Source organism: Patella vulgata, chromosome 7 (assembly GCF_932274485.2).
Source record: "Patella vulgata chromosome 7, xgPatVulg1.2, whole genome shotgun sequence".
In the NCBI taxonomy this organism is placed as follows: domain Eukaryota; kingdom Metazoa; phylum Mollusca; class Gastropoda; family Patellidae; genus Patella; species Patella vulgata.
The window spans coordinates 55,487,929-55,510,480 of record NC_065885.2 but is presented as its reverse complement, the minus strand read 5'-3'; the positions used below and the strand labels follow the sequence as shown (position 1 = coordinate 55,510,480).

The 22,552-nt window shown below is 35.3% G+C and overlaps 1 protein-coding gene across 3 annotated transcripts; it reads right to left on the bottom strand.

Annotated features, from left to right (window-relative positions):
- Positions 1-13,131: 13,131 nt before the first annotated feature.
- LOC126826812 (tRNA pseudouridine synthase-like 1) lies at positions 13,132-22,545 on the bottom strand. 3 transcript variants are annotated; one of them, XM_050555911.2, is made up of 8 exons: positions 22,054-22,545; positions 21,141-21,210; positions 19,868-19,977; positions 18,406-18,486; positions 17,804-17,965; positions 16,131-16,365; positions 14,952-15,114; positions 13,132-13,696 (listed from the first exon to the last, which is right to left on the bottom strand). In XM_050555911.2, exons 1-8 carry the CDS (start codon positions 22,098-22,100, stop codon positions 13,203-13,205), a joined length of 1,362 nt encoding a protein of 453 aa, XP_050411868.1. In that variant the 5' UTR covers positions 22,101-22,545; the 3' UTR covers positions 13,132-13,202. The 3 variants fall into 3 exon arrangements, with proteins under 3 accessions (XP_050411868.1, XP_050411870.1, XP_050411869.1); XM_050555913.2 differs by lacking the exon at positions 21,141-21,210 and having other exon boundaries at positions 22,054-22,541; XM_050555912.2 differs by lacking the exon at positions 19,868-19,977 and having other exon boundaries at positions 22,054-22,106.
- Positions 22,546-22,552: the final 7 nt, after the last annotated feature.

The following is a 22,552-nucleotide window of genomic DNA, read 5'->3' as shown; positions in this document are numbered from 1 at the left end:
AAGCTATAAGTATATTTCACAACACAACAGCAATAGACTAGTACTACAAATTGAAAGTACATATAGCAACAAATTTGAACAAGCAAGCAAAGCATTCATTAACCACATTCCTTTTTTGTACCGTAACTAACCTGTTTAAAAGATCAGTATCTAATCCTCTTTAGTAAAATGTTATAGTAAATTGAGATGATCTGTTTTCTTATTAAATTTATTTTTAAATTTAGTAATAATAGTATGGACACAGATCACCAAATATTCCTACGCCACGAAACAAGGGCCAAAGCTATTTTTAGTCTTCTTCTCCCTTTTCCTTTTTCCCCCTTTTGCATGGCGATTTTTGTTGACTTTTTGGTGTAGAATTGAGGAAAAGGGTTTGAAAATACATTTTCTGCCAGGTTTTGGTGAATATTCATAATTTTGATGCGGAAGGATACAAGAGTTGAGAGGTTGGTTACGTTGAAATGTAGGGCCTGAAATTGCATGTTTACTTGTCTCTACTTCCAGCTTGTGTATCTCAAGTTTTTCATGAAGAACCTCATACGTGCTTTTGGGCAAGTGGTTGCCACATGTTGCTCCATCTGTGGTAGAAAGCGTTCTACCCAACGAAAATTTGGGAAAAAGTTAGAGCCGGTCTAAGATACGAGAATTAACATTGGAGTCAATGGGGAAATCTTTAGTGATCTGTGTCCGTATAAAAACACCAACTTCCTGTTTATTTCATGGACAGCCATTTCTTCCTTCTTTTATAAAAAATCACAAGGATTGATAAGAGTTACCTCCCCTGACAATTTTTTAAAAAATTTTTATAGACGAGACTGAATTGTCCAATGACTTGGTCGGCTATCCAAGTCTTCTAATATCTCTGTAAAAGATGAATACCTTCAACACGTGACGTCCCATCACACAGCGTCAATCATTGACTCATGGCGTACCACAAGGTTCATTTGTCGGTCCTTTATTATTCAATATTTTTATAAATGATATACCTCTGTATTTGAATTCTAAATGTGATCTTTTTGCTGATGATACAAGAATTTATCATCACCGTATCTGTATCAATTTGAAGATTGTTTTGAAGGTCAGGAACAGTGCTATTATGTCTACTTAGACATAATAGCATGATAGTTAATGATGTCAAAACAAAATCCATGTTAATTACAACTAGACAGAAGCGTAAACATTTTATCGTCTACTAGTATTAAAATCAATGACTCAGTCATCGAAATTGTTCCCAGGTTCAAACTTTTGGGAATTATTTTAGACCACCATTTACAGTGTACTGACCATGTACATTATGTAATCAAAATTGTGAATCAAAAGATTTTCCAACTTCGCAAAATCAAGCAGCTACTACCACTTCAATATCGGTCTCTATTCTACAAAGTATATATACAAACCTATCTAGATTATTGTTCACCAGTTTGGGACCAGGGTGACTCTACTGCTTTAAGTACACTAATTCGTCAACAAAACAAAGCCTTTAAATTGATTCTAGGTATAGAACATACAAAAGATTTGGCTCCAGGCCTTTCCCAAATCAAACTCTTAAATATTAAACAGCGTTACTTAGTGAACAAATATTGATTTATTTACAAAATTATTAATCAACAATGCCCTTCATATTTAACCAACATCCTCTGCTACTACGATACTCCATACTCTAATATCAATAACAAAATTGTCATTCTTCGGCCTAATCTATCTGTTGTTAAAAACAGTATTAGATTCACTGGTGCCCATTTATGGAATTCATTTCCTGACTGTTTAAAATATTGTAAATCATATTATTCATTTTGAAGGCGATTATTTAAATTTGTAACTGCGTAGAGACCTAGTATAGTCTTCTATATAGTAGTACTTATATACATTGGGAGCGGTCGGAAGAAATATATTATGGTCATTTCCATTAATTAATTTGTTCTATTTACATGTACCATAGTGTTAGATGATAATTATATGATTCGTGTGTGAAAACTTTATTATATTGTGATTGTAATTAATATTTTTAATTGTGATTTTGTTCATATTCTTTTGTAAATATTGCTCTTCTGTTTTCAAATTTCATTGTTAACTTTTTTTTAACTGCTGTTATAAAGGGCAAAATGTAAGACAGGCCTCCTGGCCTAATTTTCAACCCTTTGAAAATAAAGTTATTATTATTATTATTATTACTCAATGGCGCGTGCATTGTTTACATAAGACGTTACTGGTTCGGGCAGAACGGATTCTTTTACTCATTTTATTACCCATTTACACGAAATAGAAAATAAGTTTTACCTACGTATATGTATTTTTCTAATACATAAAAAAATGTTTTAGAATTTCATTTGTCGGAGGAAAAAAGTTAATATTTGTGGCTCATTAAGTCGCATCGATGTCATCCTTATCAGTGATTGTAGAGGCCTAGCGATTATTCACTTCTGATCAGTGTGAGCTCTATCGCGCCTTATCGGGCTTTTAAATTTTAGATATATAGAAATTGATGTTTTGTTTGAACTATAAAGGTGATTCGGAAACAACATATTAACATTAAACTGTCGATAAGAACTATGTTGGATTAGTCGAAAAAGTCATTGTCTCCAATGAGACGATTCAACAATTTATCCACAAATTGATATAATTATGGTCATATTAATATATTGGACACAAACAAATTAAAATACGCATTTATACTTATATGGCCCTAGAACATTTCACTTTGTTTGAAAACATAATGTACCAAAATCCCTTTATTTGCTCTCATATTTTAATTGGGGGAGGGAGGGGCGTGGATGGCCGAATGTTTAGCACGTGCGTGTTGTATTGAGTCAGCTGGCGTGGTTTCGGTTCCCCGGTTGTACGTGACAAGGAGTAGGGTCGCCTGTCCAACCTCGTGGGTTTTTTTCCGGGTCCTCCGGTTTCCTCACACTGCTAAAGACCCCTACGTGCAAGCGAATTATTGAAATAAAAATTGAACTATATTAGTCCCGAAATGACCTGGCTTGTGTCGAGTGGACGTTACCCCCCCCCCCTCTCTCTCTCTCTCTCTCTCATATTTTAATTGTTTAGTTACCACGCCAAGAAATTTTATCTCTGAGATTTACGGTAAATAATTAATTAACACGCGTGCATTAGAATAGGAGTATTACCGTAACTGTGTATTTACATACTTACAATGCACCCATTGCTTATAAAGGGCGAATTATTTCTGGCTCAGTATCCCACTGACTGTATATACCGGTATACCTATTCATCAGTGCGCTCACGTACAGCGTATACCTTTACGTACTTACTTACATACATACATTCTCAAAATGGCGGGTGAGGTAGTTGTATGTCAACTTCGTCGACACGATACAAGTCAGCCATGGGGATTTCGGATGCAAGGAGGGGCCGAATATGGCATGCCCCTTTTTATGGCACAGGTAAATGTACATGTTTCATTATTCTTAAATTTAAGTGGGTTTTTTTTAAAATTCTGAACTAATAACTTCATTGAAATATCTATGGCTCAACATCTTTATTAGCCTAGAGGTACAGTTAATACATATCTATAATTTATATCAAGCTGTTCGTTACTTCTTTAATTTATCGGATAAATTTTTTTAACTATCCACTATGGAATGTCATCAACACTCAGAATATAGATAACTTTGGCTAATCATACGATGGGCGTTTAAGAATTTTTGCGATTAATCACTCTTGGATGGAAACGTTATAAAACCACTTCGTTATTTACACAGGCAAAACATAAAGAAAGAAGCCATAAATATACCTTGGAGTTGTGTAAAGAAACTACAGCACCAAAAACTTTAATATTTTGTATATAAAAAAAAAGAAAACAAATCAAAAGGATCTCCAATATATCAAATTAACTCTTCTCGTGAGTTGGGGTCTTTGGGTTTAAATTAAAATATATATGATCTTGTTTTGTGGTAAATAGATTTTAAAAAAGGGTGTGGGGTCTTAAAAAGTAAATAAATAATTTAAAGTTCAAGGCTGTTATACAGGTAGCCAGCCCATAACCTTTCCAGAGGTCTTCTGATGTTGGGCCATATATAGATAGGACTATTCCACTCTAAGTATACATTACATGCGTCACGTGACTAATAGGTATTGGCAGATGCTACCATGCTGTCTTACCAGAGCCGTATAATTGAAGCGGTCTGATATAAAAACCATATAGTCGAGGATAACCACCGAATACTATAGGCTGATATTTCTAGGTAAACCCATATCGTTGCATGTAAACGCAGCTTCCATGATTAATGAGCTGATTTTAAGTGATTTTTCAGACAAAAAGTTTAATTTGATTCCTTCATTTATTATGATAAATATATACATTGTACAGCAAATAATGTTTTTTTTAAAACACTTCAGAATCGAAAATGAATCCACATAACCGACTAATAATTTTGTGTTACCTTTTCGAACGCTCGCTGATTATACATAGTCGCTCATTGCCTGCTTCTTTTGAGAAGCAGTGAAAACGCATTACTGATTTGGCGGGGAGTGTTGGCGAGATATAATGCGGTTGAATTGTGATTTTTGGCATGATTGTACTGCATGAAGACCAACACACGTACAGAGGCCAATTATTCAGCCACACCCACCATGCAACATGGGGAAAACAAGCCTTTTTGCAGAAGCGGATTGGGTTTTAAACCGGACCAACCCCAACATCCTTCACCCACTAAACGGCCGAACTTGTTATTCATTGATAGTATATCGGCAGTATTTTTATCCAATCTACCTGCCCATTTTATTTACCTGGCAGTCCAAGATCACCGATCTTTGCTCAAATGCCCACATTGTCGAGTCCGCTTCACCTAATAGTGAATTGTGGAATCCTTCTACGATCTCACTGCAATGAACCTTTCAGATGAAGAAGATCTTGGAGTTGAGAATCCTGGGAAAGACGACTTAAATTACTCAATTGTGAGAAAGCAGAGGACTGGCCATTCGGGCTGACAAGTGACACAACGCCATGTTTTAATAGGTTGCACATGTAACACTGTGCGTTCATTCTGTCCCTGCACTCATGTTCAGATCTGTCCTTGATGGAAGCTAATGCCCCCTACTTTTCTGCACCAACCGGGAATACAGCCATACATCATGAATTATGCTATAAGAGACTTTATGCCAACTCTTGATGGAATTCTGACTGTTAAGGGTTCTTTTTCAAATACACCAATGTGTTGACGTCTGTGCTTTCGTCCCGTCCTGCATTATTGACAACGAGAAACCAGGCTGGGAAATCCCGAGGAACTTTCGTCGACACCGGGATCGAACTCGGGACCTTCTGGTTACTGAGAGAGTGCCACTGAGTCACCGATTCGCCAAAACAAAGCACATCTGCATAAAATAATGCACATTCATTGCATTGTACAGTGATGAGTGCAGATATATATATATCAGTGCCAATAAAAAAACACCTTTAACCTAACATATGGAATCCTGATAAATCGTGCTTCTGTAGCGTTTAATATTAAAGATTATAGACTATACTCATCAGGTAACTTCCTGAACGATGTGATATTACACCCACTTGCCCGACTTTGCCAAATATTTTATTACGTGTTGTGATATCCAAGTGGAATATCCAAAAACACCTTAAAATGCCCACAATATTACGCTTTTTAGATTCTTTGAATAATACCAATCCTATGTTGGACCGATTCATTGCCATAAAATCCTGAGAATTATTCCCCCCACCCCCACCCACCCCCTATAAACAACCCCGATTTTGACTCATACATACAAAACATTTCAACTCTGGTTGGTGGTAAACCTGCGGGGGTGGGGGTGTTGCCGGGATTACGAAAGGGGGAATGGTGAAGTTGTATATCTCTAAAGCAGTACATGTATTTAATATATACCCTCTGAGATACACGCAAAGGAATAACAAATACAGTGACAGTGCCAAAGATCCCACAGCAGGTCCATCCAGTGGAGTTTAAAAATGAATGTATCTACGTACTTATAGTTAGAAGCTAGTCATACCCAAGCTGAATGAGCCAAGGGGAAAGAGGTTTTACATAGGCTAAGGATGTTCCCCAATCCCATTCAGACATCCTGAATAAAAATATTAATGTGTCTACATGTACTTATAATTAGAAGCTAGCCATACCAAAGCTTATTGGGCCAAGGGGAGAGGGGTTTTACATAGGCTAAGCCTGGCCCCCAATCCCATTTAGACCAACCTGATTAAAACATAGATCCTATTTCGTTTCGTTTTTTATAGTTTAACATTCGTTTTACTTGTCTTTAGGATCTGAAAGAGTTGTTATATGGCTAAATCTATTTGTTAATAAGGCCAGCTCAATTTTCGTCAAGTTTGTTGAGATGTAAATAAGGTTAGGACACGTGATTGTTGACATGATTGTAGGTTAGGGTTAGGGTAAGCCTTAGGGCTAGTTCCAGGGTTATTGTTTAAAAATATAAATAAAAAATTGACCAATTTACCAATGATCGAAAATCGCGCGTTTCGCTGGGGATTTTTAGAATTTGTATGGGGGAGCCCAGACCTCCTACTGAAATAGTCTGACGCTACCACTTCAAATATGAAATATGGGTACTCTGACTGGGAAAGAGTTTATCAGAATTATTAATTTGTCTATTACACCCGTGTGTTCAAGATTGTATTAGAAAACATAAAAATTATATATTTCATTGTCTTTCCCGTGGTTTTTTTTAGGTTTCATCAAAGACTATTGGAGGTAAAGCTGGTTTAAAGGAAGGAGATGCTCTGCTTGCTATTTGTGGAACATCAGCACAAGGTTGGACACACGAGAGAGCAAAGGCCGAGATGATTCGTGCGGGAAACGAAATGGACCTTACAGTTCAAAGGCAATCATGTTAGATATTAAGCATGCTCTAATTTCTTTCTCTTTATACTATAGCGGTACTTTGGTTACCCCATCGTAAAGATACAAGTGGCAAATACTTTCTAGGAACCAAAAAGTAGGTTGGCGACATTTTCGCGTATTCAAGATATCCCCCTTCTTCAATCGTTTTCATTAGGAGCCACGGTGGCTCAGTGCGTAAGACGTTGGCTCGCTAATCCGGAGGCCCTGTGTTCGATCTGCGTTAGCCGAGAAAGTACATCGGGATTTTCCGGCGCGGTTCCTAATTGTCAGTGGTGCAAAACAGAGGGCTTGGCAAGGTACAGCGTATAGTCGTTCGGATGGAACGATAAACCGACGTCCCGTTTGTACACATTGGCGTCCATGTAAAAGATCCCTCGGCAGTTGGAATTCAATATATTAAGAGTAGGCCGTAGCGCCGCTGACCGGGCAAAATTCCTCTCATAGTATGCCTGTCTTCATTAGCCGGAACAGAATAGTAGGACGTTAAACCGCTACTCCACATTTGATTTCGTTTTCATTAAATTCAAGAACATAATATTTTCTCGAGATAAGTATTAATGTTAATTACTACACTGTGTCTTTTCATCATGTCTATTTAGTTCCTATCATTGTTGTTGTTTATTACAAATTAAATGTCCAATGCTTATTTAAATCGTGTTTTTAAAGCATGACATAATTTATCGTGTGAGGTTTTCATCAGGAGTTAAAACAAAAATTTGACTCGTGAATGCAAGGGTTCATTGGCGGGAGTTCATTAACCCTTATGTTTGGAAGATGAAACTTACAAACTATTAAGAGATATTATATCAAATATACCGAGACGCAATGAAATATGATTGTAAATAGAGTTTTAGAGCTACATTTTAATCTTCCAATTCTTTAACTAGAAATCTTTAATTCTTAACTATTTTAGGGGCGTTGTTAATACCAAAGACCCTAACTTCCAAGCAGCACAGGCCCAAATGAAGCAGGCAAATCCTAGCCGATCTGACGTGGATGAGGAGAGCATTAACCCACACATGAACGAAGGATCTAGCTTCCGTAATGTCAAACCTAAAACCTATCAGATCCTGGAGAGGGAATTTTGTGGAGAACCTGAAGCTTCATCTGCCGCACCTGCAGCAGCAGCAGAAGGTTGGTGACAATAAGACTTTTTCGGCATCTATATACTTACGACACGGCAATAATTTAGCTTCGTTTCTATAAATGTTATCCAAAATTTGCCATGTTTTATCCGTTTATAGTTGAATTTTTAAATTCACTGCATAAGAATTGGGACAAATTCACCCGAAATTCAGCAGGGGCGAATACAGAAACCCTGGGATGATCCCATCAGATAAATATTGACGAAGGTTGCATTGCGAGACGCTAGCAGCAAAGGGGTATGTGTGCTTGGGTTCCCAGTTTCGAGTTGTTTTACTTTTACTTCGCTTTTGAAGAGATCTAATGCATTTTAATTTGCATTTATTGTGGAAAAACCGGCCTATAGATTTGACAGATCATTTAGAAACGGTATAGTAACTTGTATGAAGGCAGTTGTGTCGTAAGCAGTCGTTGATTGGTGTTAAAGAGTTTCAGATTTAATGGTGGAAATCTCAACATTAAAATATCGTACTGGATGAATTCTGGTGTATTTTAAGTGCATTTGCTTTACGAAAATTTTTGAGAATACATTTTGACAGCTACAAAGACGCCGCGGTGCACATACCTATATGTCTAGTGGTTCAGATGGGACAAAAAAACGAGGTCCCGTGTACACATTGTCCTGTACGTAAAAGATCACTTGGTAGTTGGAATTCGATATAAGAGTAGACCATAGTGCCGCTGCTCGTGCAAAATTTCTCTCATAGCACACTGGCGTGTGCCCGTCTTCATTAGTCCAGTCAGAGTAGAACATTCGGACGTTAAAACTTCATTACATTTCTATATAACAATTGCTTCGAAATACCTGAACAAGTAGATTTAAAGATTATATGCGAATTAATATATGAGTTTGATTTGATTTTCAGCTCCTCGACCCGCCTCTATTTTTAACAAGAAGAAACAAGAGAGGTCAAACTACTTAAAGGCTGCAGGACCGACTATACAAAAAGCTTTTGGACAGAGCTAAACGCCAAATAAGAAAGGAGATAGGAAATAGATTTTATGGTTTTTGACCAACTTCTCGGGAATTTCAAACAAATATTGAATTAAACTTTAACTCAACCTTTCTGATTTTAAAATTTCTTTAAAGCCGCAATCATTTGAGTTAATATTAAGCTTAACTGAGTTAATATTAAACTGAACTGAGTTAATATTCAACATAACTGAGTTAATATTCAACTTTACTGAGTTAATATTAAAGTTAACAGAGTTAATATTCGACTTAACAGACTTAATATTCAACTTAACTGAGTGTGGTTATTTCAGTATCTGCTTTAAATTCTTGAGAGATTGGATCGTAAATTGAAACTTGTTCGTAATTCGGAACTAGTCGCCATGGATTTTTATTGGAAAAATGACCAAAAAACAATCCGTGAAAAGTTGTCTCTTGCTTTTGTACATCCGTTGACTTCACCTTTAAATTGATGTGTAACAGGCCGATTAAACCTTTTTTATTTTTTAGACTCTCTAAAATATACATAAAGTACTACTACTATTACTGTCAGTTTTCCCATCCAATTGAAAACCTGATAAACGTATAGCATTTAATTTAGTTGTATTAAGTCACTCATTCAACTGAACAGTGACATCCATCCAATCCACGAAGTAGGTAAATCTACAAATCACTTCAGAGCAGCTCAATATCTTAAGCTGAAAATTTAAACAAGCGATTTGGGTTATTTTTTCAAATTTTAGCGTTTCATTTTTATGCTTAAACTCATGTTATATCTAAGGTACTCTTAAAATTCAACACACTGGTGTTATCTATCTCAATATTTTAATGGCCATCTTTAATTTATTGTACTCACTATATCTTTTTAACAATTCGGGCCCTGTTTCTCGAAATCTTAACTAAAGATAAAATCCAAATTTTAGTAGATTCTTCAATTTTGATTGGCTAAGCACTAAAATCAATCTAATACTATCCAATCAAATTAATAAAATTTGGATTTTATCTTAGTTAAAATTTCGTGAAACAGCCCTGGTTAAAAGACAAATCCTATTTCGTTTCGTTTTTTATAGTTCAAAATTTCGTTTTACTTGTCTTTACTACACTAGTGGAGACCATCGAGAAAGTATAAAAAAACGAAACAAAATATAGATCTGTATTTGAATCAGATTGTATTTTTAATCAGTTATTTCATTCCCACTCACGTATCTTTACCAATTGTTCATATAGAAGCCTGTGTTTTATATATTTTCGACATAATATTAAGAATATCACATTTTTTCTTGCTTCTGTAGTTTCCCATGTTTTGTTTTAATATTATGTAGTGAATTGTGATAGTGTTAGATGTTTTGTGTTACTCATAAATATATGTAAATACGTTATAAATATTAATACAAATATTTCTCTTTTTTTCACTTAATTTTAGAATCTCGTCAAAGGCAACAGAAATTACTTTTTTTTTCATATCTTCTTTATATTTTTTGCTTTTTTAAATCTTTTAATGCACAGCTTTTTATGTTATTCTGTTTTATTTTACATAGATTTCATTGAAATGCACTATACCCATAGTTTTGGGGGTGGGTGAAGGAAGGGGAGGGGTGTCTTGTCAATTGTATTGATAACAATTTAAAGAATTTCCTTGTCTATGAAAACTAAGGTGTTCAAAGTTAACTTAATAATAATGCTACATATATTGTCTCATATTTTCCTATATATGTGTTAATATGTTTATGTATGTATGTTATATATAATTTAATTTTAAATGTCTTCCCCATTTCTTTTATTTGGTAAATAATCCAGAAAAAAAAACAAAATTCTGAAATGCTGTGTGTTATTGAAAGATGAAAGATAAAAACAGTTTTATCTGAACTGAACCCATTATTAGACTTGAAGCTGCTGATATTATTTGCATTTTTCATGGATTAATCCAAGCTAAAATGAATCAAATTGATTAACATTTCATGCACATAACGAAACCAAAATATCGACAAAGGGTAGATAACCTCCCAGCTTGGACTGAATTGGATTAATAGTGGCAGTGTGGCTTGTTTCATATCATCGACAGATGATGCCGAATGTTGCAAAATTCAATTCATCACACACAAAATGAAATAATGTTTAACGCCTTACTGTTAGGCCAACGCAAGGATGGAACACAGGAACTCCAGGCTAGCGAGCCAACCTCTTACCCACTGAGGCTCCTAATTCATCACACGTGTATTTTTGTAAATATCAAATGATGATGAGCAACCCTTTGAATGTTATCAATACAAAGAAACTTTTATGACATTAGTCCAGATTTTAGATGAAGATATCTTCCTATTTATATAGCTATAATGCCCATTGTTGTTTGTTCACATTTTGTTTTTATGAAATAAATTTTTACCATTTACACATTAAAACTGATCATTTGTTATTATTTTACCATAACTGGTAGTCATCTATTTACATGTATATTTAATCTTAACATTTATAAAAGGTTTCTCCTTCAATATGTTGAGATTTCAACATGTAAGCAGGGGCATATTTGTAGGAGGGGGTTTGCCAGGTTCCTGTTAAGGAAATTTGACAGTTGACAATGCATGAAGCCCGCCATCATCCTCTCCAAATTATATAGGCATACATTAACACTGAGCTTTCTAAAGAGAGAAATCCAACACCCTGTTTGACCTAAATTTTTATTATGAATTAATAGGGGTTGGACCCCCCCAAACACCCCCTCTCTCTGGATCCGCCCCTGGTAAGTAAATAGCCGATCATAACTCACACCAGTATGATATACGATCGTTTCCCTTTTTGTTACTTTGTTTACATTTTGAGTGAAGCCGTTTACTTACATGTACTATAAACATAATGCATGGAATTTTCAATCACATTTTGCAGATTTACTTTCCTATTCCTATGTTCATGTTTACAGAAATTTAAATTTTTTTTTATCAATGGCAATTTAAAAGATGAACATGATCGAAAGTCAGAATGTTTTTGACAGCAAATCAGAGTTATCCCCTTGTTTAGGTTCAAATTTATATCTCTGTCTATGTTTTCAAATTTATATTACATTAACTTGTTAATTAAGTTTTCACTAAAACAATACCCAAATTGCTTGTAAAAAGTCTGATAGATAACCCAAACTTCTACTGTTCCGACAATCTGATAGTCAACTGGCCTGTGCTAAAAATGAACGGATTCACAGATAAATGATAGAATCTATTCTGTAGACATATATTTGAATAGACCACAGTCACCATAGCGATTTATCCAACAATTGATTACTAGACCTACTATACTGCATATTCCTGAAGCAATGGCCTGAGAAATCACTCTCTCTGGCTATTACTGGATGGGCTTCTGATACTTGAACTTTTCCGGGAGTGTGTCTATTCTTCCCGTTCAATCAAATCTATCGCAAGTACAGCAACATGACAGCCCCTCGTTTTATCTGGGGTCTTCCCTAAAACTTTGGACAGTGATTTAAGGCATTAAAAACGGTGAAATTATTGTTCGTCTCCAAACAGTATTGTTTACATTGTATCCGTGTTGATAGCCTCATTTGTCACGCAATTAGTTTTTCTGCAATATTCTGCTATGTACTACTGGTTAATTGGGCATAATAAAATCATGAGTCATGACGTTACGTTATGTAAACATACTTGGTCCAATTTGGAGCTCTGTTTAAAGCGTAATGATATTGTTACGCAGTTAGCTATTGGTTGTTAATCAGACTATTTGGAAGAGAAATTTGCTTCCATTACAGCAGTGTTAAGTGAGATTAGCTCTAATCAAACGAAACACTGCGAGGAGTATGACTATACTGTAGTATTATGGTATTAGAATATAGTAGTAAGCAATGGTGGTCTCAATCCCTTAAAGTACCTGCATCATATTGTAACTGTTGAACTACTTGGGTGTACCGACTCCAGGGCATCCGATTATTTTTCTGGGGACAATGTCAGAAAGGAAATCAACATTTGCTGAATAAGTTTCATCAACAGCAAATCTGAAAACCTTTTGTTGCCATCAGATAACCTATATTTTAATGAAGTTGCAAGAACAGGGAGGGTAGACGAACGATAAATTTACCTTTATCACAACCTGGAAATTTCTGTAAAAATTGTAGGACTACACAAATCTCCTATGAAGGTTCCTTTTTTCAAAATTCTTGCATTATTAGATAAGACCCTGTACAAAACGTTTAGATTTATCACACACATTTATTCAATCAATCAATCCGCTAACTACATTAATTAATTACACATTCTATATCAACTACCACCATGTGTAATTTTAACATTTTTACTTTCCTCTATTTCACATTCACATTTAAAATTTGTTTCATTTTCACATTTAAATTTTTTTTCTTTTTCACATTTTAAGCTTGTTTCACTTTCCCAACTTGAACTTGTTTCACTTTCACATTTTAAGCTTGTTTCATTTTCAAAATCTAGACTTGTTTCATTTTCACATTTTAGGCTTATTTTACTTTCATCAATACAACTGGTTTCACTCTGGTTGTTGTTTGTCAAACTATTTAAATAACTGAAACAACTTTGATCGGTCTCTTCTTTTAACAAATCAGATTCTCTCCCACATTCTGTTAATTCTGTGTTTTTATTTTCTTCCGTGTCATTGTCACTAAATGCATTATTTTCTTTTTGAGATTTGATGCTTTGACTTCCTGAATAATTATAATAATTTTGATATGCTTCATCTAAGAATAATTCATAATCGACATCTCTGTTAGGCCAGTAAACTAAATCTGAAATATAAAAAACAAGCCAACAGTGAGACTGATGTCCCCCGCCGAAATCCCCAAAAAAATAGATGACACATATTAATTAATCGCACATTTATTTTTTCAAAAGTATCGAGCAATCAAACCATACACTAAGTTTCATCACTCTCTATCAGATAGAAGGAAGATTATCTTGTTCCAAACCATTGGCAAATAAAATCGATTAGCTCTGCTTAGCGTCAGCTCGAAATGTTAATCATTGAACTCAGTCAAGACATTCACCTAATGAACATCTACATCAAGTTTAAACATTCACCTAATAGACACCTACGCGAAGTTTGAACATTCTACCTAAATTCCAAAGTCTCAACCAATCAAATTGCTTATCACTCTGCTTACCCTCAGCGAAAAATGTTCATTATCGAACTTAGTCAAGGTATTGATGTAATAAAGCTATGGAACTATAATGAAACTGTAATGAAACTATACACAAAGTTTCATCACTCTCACTTTATTAGAACTAAAGTTATCGAGTCCCAAAGCATCAACCAATCAAACTGCTTATCTCTGCTTACCCTAAGCAGAAAATTCTCATCTTCGAACTCCATCAAGGCATTCACTTAATAGACACCTATTAGTGTGAACATTCTGGCTCAATTAGAAGGAGAGTCATTGTGTTCCAAAGTCGTGACCAATCAAATTGCTTATCACTCTGCTTACCCTGAGCAGAAAATGCTCATTATCGTATTTAGTCAAGGTATTGATGTAATGAAGCTATACACAAAGTTTCATCACTCTCACTTAATTAGAACTAAAGTTATGGTGTCCCAAAGCATCAACCAATCAAATTGCTTATCTCTGCTTACCCTAAGCAGAAACTGCTCATCTTCGAACTCCATCAAGGCATTGACTTAATAAACTTAAATAATTAATAGTCATTAATCAGCCTTTCAGTGGAGTTGGATGGCTGAAAGGTTAGTGCGTGCATGCTGTATCATAAGGTTTGTCATTGAGTCAACTGGTGTGGTTTCTATTCCCCGGTTGTACGTGACAAGGAGTGTTTTCTCCAGGTCCTTTGGTTTCCTCCCAATTCTAAAGACCCCTTTTGCGCAAGCGAATTATTGAAATAAAACTAAACTATATATTAGTCCCGAAATGACCTAGTTTGTGCTGAGTAGACGTTAAACCCCATTTCTCTCTCCCTCTCTTAATCAGCCATTCATATTTCACGAATATTTGTATTTTAGAGAGTGGTGGTTTTCATTATATAAATAATTACCTGATGCTTTATAATAGACATCTTTTAAATAAAGACCACATGATGGTGCTGATTCAATCTTGTGATCTTCTAAATGTTTTGGATCTTGTAAAAATTTCTTTATATCCTCCACCTGAAACTTTCCTCTACCAACAGCAACCATACAACCAATCATTCGACGAATCTAAAATCAAATCAAATGGGGTTTAACTTCCTACTGTTCTGCACCGATTGGGCTAATGAAGACGGGCATATATATACCATGCAGTGTGCTATAAGGGAAATTTTGCTCGGACAGCGGCGCTATGGCTTACTCTTATATCAAATTCCAACTGCCAAGGGATCTTTTACGTGTAAACCAATGTGTACACGGGACCTTGGTTTTTCATCCCATCCAAATGAATAGACAGTTGTCCTTGTCAGGACCTCAGTGGTGCACCAGTGACATGGGGAAACCATGCCCGAAAATCCTGATGAATTTTCTCGGCCAACACCAGGATCATACCTGTGACCTCCAGACTAGTGAGCCAGCATCTTACTTACTTAGCCACTGTGGCTCCTGAATCTAAAATGAAATAAAACGTAAACAAGTGTTAGACATTAACACCCACAAGCAGGTGGGTTGTCCTTTCAGTAACATCAACTTTGGTTGGTAAGGATCCATTATACACACACAAGCAGGTGGGTTGTCCTTTCAGTAACATCAACTTTGGTTGGTAAGGATCCATTATACACCCACATGCAGGTGGGTTGTCCTTTCAGTAACATCAACTTTGGTTGGTAAGGATCCATTATACACCCACATGCAGGTGGGTTGTCCTTTCAGTAACATCAACTTTGGTTGGTAAGGATCCATTATACACCCACATGCAGGTGGGTTGTCCTTTCAGTAACATCGATTGGGGTTTGTAAGGAGTAAGGACCCATAGTACACCCACAGGCTGTCGTTTCATTAACAGGAAACTCACAAGCAGGGAACACTACAATCTTACAAATCCCTATCCAGATTCCACTAATCAGTCATTAAATATCCAGATTACACTAATCAAACAGTCATTAAATATCCAGATTACACTAAACAAAAAAGTCATTAAATATCCAGATTACACTAATCCAAAAGTCATTAAATATCCAGATTACGCTAATCAAAAAGTCATTAAATAACCAGATTACACTAATCAAAAAGTCATTAAATATTACCTGTTTATAAAGATAGGACTTCGATTTGAAATGCATTTCCCACACATCATAATCAGGTTTTAAACTATATTCTTTTTGTAAAATCATATCGCCTCTTCGTATACCAATTGTTACATTTCTGTAGGGATGTGTTATTCCGTCACGTCGTTGTGATTCAACAGTTATGGCACTAAAATCATGCACGCCAGATAATATTTCTGCTGTTTTTAAGAATGCTTCTACATTAAATGGGCGTCTAAAAAACAGAAAATTTATTGACAATTATTATGTAATATATGGTGGAAAGGAATGGGTTTTGATATCTCATCTAACAACACAACACTTTGGTCATTTGGACACAAACATGTTGCCCCGATGTGCTGTTTCCAATTATACAGCAATTGTTCAATGCCAATGTGTACATGGTTCGACCTCAGGTTTTCATACCATCCGAATGACTAGGTTGTATAATCCTGAAAGTTCTTCTCTGCCCAGTTTGGGATTCGAACTCAAGTTAAACTAGAATTAGTATGAGTTCAGGCTAACAGAGTGAAATTTGGTTTCTATTACATTCCCTCAGCCATTTAGTTGTATCAGACACATATACTGCATAAAATCAAATTACATAGGCCACACAAAAAAAATATTCTGATTCTCAGACAATCCTTCCCAAAAAATTACCTAGTGTCGTTTATGGTTGTCAATAGTGTTCCCATGGTTAAGTACTTGATAGCCGATTCTAGTGTTCAGTTCCTCTTTTCAAGAAACGTTTAATAGAGTTACTGCCCTTGGTTCGCAAGAAATGAAGGTGCAGAAATCCATAACAAAACATCTATATTATTTAATAAGGACGTTTCGTAACACATACAGGTCACATTTTCAAGTTAACTTATAACTACTTCTCTATTATTTAATAACAACGTTTCATAACACATACAGGTCACGTTAACTTGAAAACATGACCTGTACATGTTACGAAATGTGGTTATTAAATAATAGAGAAGTAGTTATATCCATATATACCTTGTGTTGTGTTTTGTTATGAATAGTTAACCATGCTTCTAGATGTCATTTAAAGAATTGGTGCAGAAATTATTAACTTTGTTTTTATATTCTTAAAAATAAAAATGGGTGACAAGGCATGGGCAGATCCAGGAATTTTTGCAGGAGGGGGTTTGCCAGGTTTCTGAGACAATGTATCTTCCCCCCCCCCTCCCACTTGGTCTCTATCGTCATTTTGGCGAATATACATACACATTGAGCTTTTTAAACAGAGAAATTTTTATTATGAATTAATACAATGACATTGTGATTCAATTTCATGGATGAAAAGCATCAATTGTGATATCACATAATGTCTATATCATTATCTCGTGCTTTGAGTGCCCATCCTGTCCCACATCTGACGATAAAACACACGGTAGAGAAACTTTTCTCATAAAAAGTTTTGATATACAAAAAAAATTTATGAAGCTGAGAAGGGGGGGGGGGGGGTGACCCCCCAAACCCCCCCTCTGGATCCGCCCTGCAAGGCCCATTTTTGATGATGCAGCAGTGTCTTAGAACCAGAATTTTTTTTTTTGTGTGGCCTTATTTTCAAGTTTGAAAATATATGAAACTTGTTGAAGATTGAGACAGGAGAAAGTAACCTTGCCAATTTTTTAAGTTATCTCCCCTTTAGTCTCCCAACTTACTTCACAAAATAAAGTCGATCACTCTCCAAAGGACACCATAAAGTCTTAGGATCATCAACATCATCTTCTGATCTAGGTATAGCTAATCTATACAGATAACTCCTACCAATCGCATTATAACGAGAGTGAAAATCATCACATACTCGCATAGTTTTTAAAATTCTGAAATAACAATTATATGTAACTTAAAAATCAAACAAGAATTTGAAAACTAATTTTTGCAATATTTTCCTTCATTATAAATGGGTCACTGACCATATTTGGACCAAGTGTTACTGAGAAAGGGCTTGACACATCATGATAAAAAAACAATCTAAAGTATATCACATGTATGCTTGGAGACTGGGTCTAGTAGTATATAGGCAGTATTGTTTCTATAGTTCATTGCTTGTCAAGTAGTTAAGTAGTTGCCAAGAAAAGGGCATTTTAAACAAAGGTGCCTCACCACTATGCTGTATTAGCTGAAAGGGGTAGTAAAAGAACACTTGGCACAAATTTTGAATCATTAACTTAATGTTCCCCTCGGTTACAAATCAGATGGATTCCTGTATATTTGAGGAATTAGAAATTGACAAGATTAGTGTTTTATCAAATAACTTTACCTAATATATTCTCCACCTCTTGATAATTTTTTATTTAGATAAGATGTGAGATTACTTGCTTCAAATTCCTGTCCATATTTGCTGCAAATGTAGATAAAATGGAAAAAAAAAGTTAGTATCTAATTTACACCATATCCAGCTTTATTTAAAGAAAGTAGTTTAATAAAAGGATTTAGCAAACCAAAAATGTATGCACAATTAGAGAACCGAAAACATAAAATTTGGAGGAAATTAAAGAGCAAATAAAATGATCATATAAAACAGGTATGTCATTCTGATTATATTCAATTTCCAAAGATTATTCAATATATATTCAATTAAATTATTCAATATATATACGAATGTTTGTGTTAAATTGTGCCATGTCCTAGTTTATTGGCAAGTTGAACGAAGTTAAAGATACATTATGGGAGATTAGGTAAAGAGCTGGCAGCTCTCATTATAAAAGTTAAAAACTAGATAATGTAAAGGGAATTTGCTGAAAAGTTAAGTCAAATTGATCCACTCTGAACCGAGAATTTAGCGATTGAATTTTGGTACGATCATTACTAAAGTTGGTACGATAAAAAACATAGTCTCGATTATCCATTTTTTTGATTTAATCATCACATCAAATTGAGCAGCATATAGGATTCTAATCCAGTAAATATCGCAGGCTAGTGATGACATCAAGAGTTGATTATGGTCTGGATAAGTTAATTAATAATTTAGATAACATTTCAGGCCTAAAGAAAGACCTGCAATTGCCAGATTTAGCTCTTGCATAATGTATGTTTAAAGAAAAAAAGATGTATTGCCATTGATTGAAAATCAGAGAAAACATACAGTAATTTTTTTATTTTGTAAAAGTTTATTTAAAAGATTATCTTAAAGCAGCTCAATAAAGTATTAAATTAGGTTGATCTGAATCTTTTGCTAAGTGAAGGATTATTAAATTTTGTTTCAAAAGGTCAAGCGGAGTCGGCTTCTTTACCAATCTTTTAGACTTTATCATGTCTTTATGTAGTGTCAACAGTTGAACACAAAATCTGTATGTATCGACTCAAATGATCACAGATTGTTTTTCAGGAAAACAATGAAATCAACAATTTATTTTTTGCACCAAATCATGGAGGTCTTTCCATCTTAAATTTCTGATCTTGCTTTAGAAAGCCAGTTGTAACATGTGTAGGGGGAGAGAGAGAGAGAAATGGGGTTTAACGTCCACTCGACACAAACTAGGTCATTTCGGGACTCACATATGGTTTAATTTCATTTCAATAATTCACTTGCGCGTAGGGGTCTTTAGCAGTGGGAGGATCCAGAGAAAACCCACGAGGTTGGACAGGCGACCATACTCCTTGTCATGTACAACCGAGTATTTGAAACCACACCAGTTGACTCAATGACAGGCCTTATGATAGAGTGCGTATGTGCTAACCATTCGGCCATCCAACCCCCAACATGTGTAGCACCTACTTACTATAAAATATCTATATGAACAGTGTTAATAAGTGCATGGACTCCCTGATCTGTTCTACTTGATGTTCTAACTTTAACTTCATCTCTTGTATCTAAATTATTCAAACATTTCTACAAAATAAAAACATATAGTTATGTCATATGAGCAGTTCATAATGGTTGTCACAATCACATATCAGTTAGAGTATGTGCACATTGCAAAATAAAATGAAATTGGGTTTAACGTCCTACTGTTCTACTCAGGCTGGGCTAATGAAGATGGACATACACCATACAGTGAGCTATAATGGAAATTTTGCCTGGAACACCGGTGCATATGGCCTACTGTTATATCGAATTCAAACTGCAAAGGAATCTTGCCTGGCCCTCTGTCCTGCTCCACTGACAAATGCGGACCAAGTCAGAAAACCCTGACCTCCAGGTTAGCGAGCCAATGTCTTACCAACTTAGCCACCATGGCGCCAATGTCTACATTGCAGATTTCACTTAATTCCTTGATTAAATCAAAGATTTAATCCATCTTTTCAAAACCACCGACTTTAGTAATGGTGATCGAGCTAGGCCAAAAATTCAATCGCTAATTCTTGGTTCATAGTGGATCAATTTGACTGAAATTTTCAGAAAATTCCCTTTAAATTATCTAGTTTTTAACTATTATAGTGAGAGAACTGCCAGCTCTTTATTTAATCTCCCATAATGTATCTTTAAAGATGCATTGTGTAATAAGGTTTAGATAAAGAGTTGTTCTTTCTTGCAATAATAGTTCAAAAATAAATAAATGAAAAATGAATATATTCAAAATTTTATTTTATTCAGAGCAAAGTTATGAGCATTTTCAGGTTTGACAAGATCTAGCGTAGATTTTTCATTATCGTAGCAACAGGAATTGGCATTCTCAAATAAGTCTTGATTATCTATTCTATCTATGTATCCCGATGTTCTAGAGAGGAGGATTGGGATGGCCTAGTGGTCTAGAGTGCCACGCTTCGAAATCTAGCTGGCCGGTCAACTCTGATGTGAACGCATGTGGCTTGGAGATAGGGGCGCCTTCTCAACCTCGTGGGTTTACTCCGGGTACTCTGGTTTCCTACCACAGGAAAGACCCTGCGCATGCGCTAAGATAATAAAAAAAAAGAAAAATAAGAATGTCTTGAGAGTTGATTATGGACTTGTCATAATAATAAATGTTTAAATAACAATTTAAAGCCAGAAAAAAGACCTGCAATAGGCGGATATAGCTCTTACATATGCATCTTTAAACTAAGTCAACTAACCTCTAATACACCTGCAACTGTTTTAATATCTGGTCTTTGTAAATTACCTACTTTTTGTATCTGAATTCCACTTAAATAGACAAAAGACAACACACTAATTTATATTACATAAGGTTACAGCTGTAGCCTAATAATCTGTACATTGAGTACTCTACATGATTGGTTATTGATATTGTATATTGTATAGAAAGATCTCACAGATCTATCATCTAAGGGATCAGGATCTTTTATAGTTGAACACTTAATTGTCTCACTGGTTTACATCTGATTTTTCATTGTCCCAGTAATCAGATCATCTTTCTACTATTACTGTAATAGTGTATTTCTGCTGACTTCTCATGATTTAAGGGGATCGCGGTGGCTAAGTGGGTAAGACGCTGGCTCGCTAGCCTGGAGGTCAGGTGTTCGATCCCTGCATTGGCCGAGAAACGTCATCCAGATTTTCCGGCGTGGTTTCCCCTTGTCAGTGATGCAGGACGGAGGGATTGACAAGGACAGCTGTCTAGTTGTGCGGATGGTACGAAAAACCAAGGTCCCGTGTACACATTGGCATGCACGTAAAAGATCCCTTGGCAGTTGGAAATGTAATTCTATATAAGACTAGGCCGTATATATATATATGTATAGTGCCGCTGCCTGGGCAAAATTTCCCTTATCGCAGACTGTATGGCATATGCCCGTCTTCATTAGCCCAGTTTAGGAGCAGAACAGTAGGACGTTAAACCCCATTTCATTTCATTTCATTTCTCATGATTTAAAAATTAATAAAATGCTCTCCTCAATTAAGTCAATAACTTCAATAAGAGTCTCATACCCAGATGCCGGTTGAGAGTGAATTGTTACTGGAAGTAACTTTCCCCTACAATTTCAGATTATTTTTCGTAATTGAATTAGATCTAAACGAATTAATTACCTGTACTTAGTTCCTACATATGACAGAAACAACAGAAATCTCCCCATTGATAAAAATTTAAATGCTAAATTAAAAGTAGAACACTAAAGTAAAAGTAGAGGTCTGAAAGGTCAAACTTGAACCTTTAACGCCATAGTCATAGTATAATATTTTCATTATATTCCATAACGACCCGAAAGCGACAGTATTTTTTTTGATCTAGCTTATCAACTTAACCTTGTACTTTTTTTTTAAGATAAGGTTGAATTTGATGTAAACCATGGAAATAGAGGTGATATAACATAGAACACGCGCCTAGGAACGATAACTTGGAGTACAGAACCGGAAATGACTAAAGGCTAGTAAAAGTCATTTCAAATAAAGATTTTCTGTCATTTGATTATCAGTAATAAATAGCGAATTCAGGTAACCGTATGACGATTCCTTCATCTGGAATTCCACGCTTTTCCTTTCATTTTTCTATTAAAAAGACAAAAAAAGGTTTTGTCAGTTCTGATAT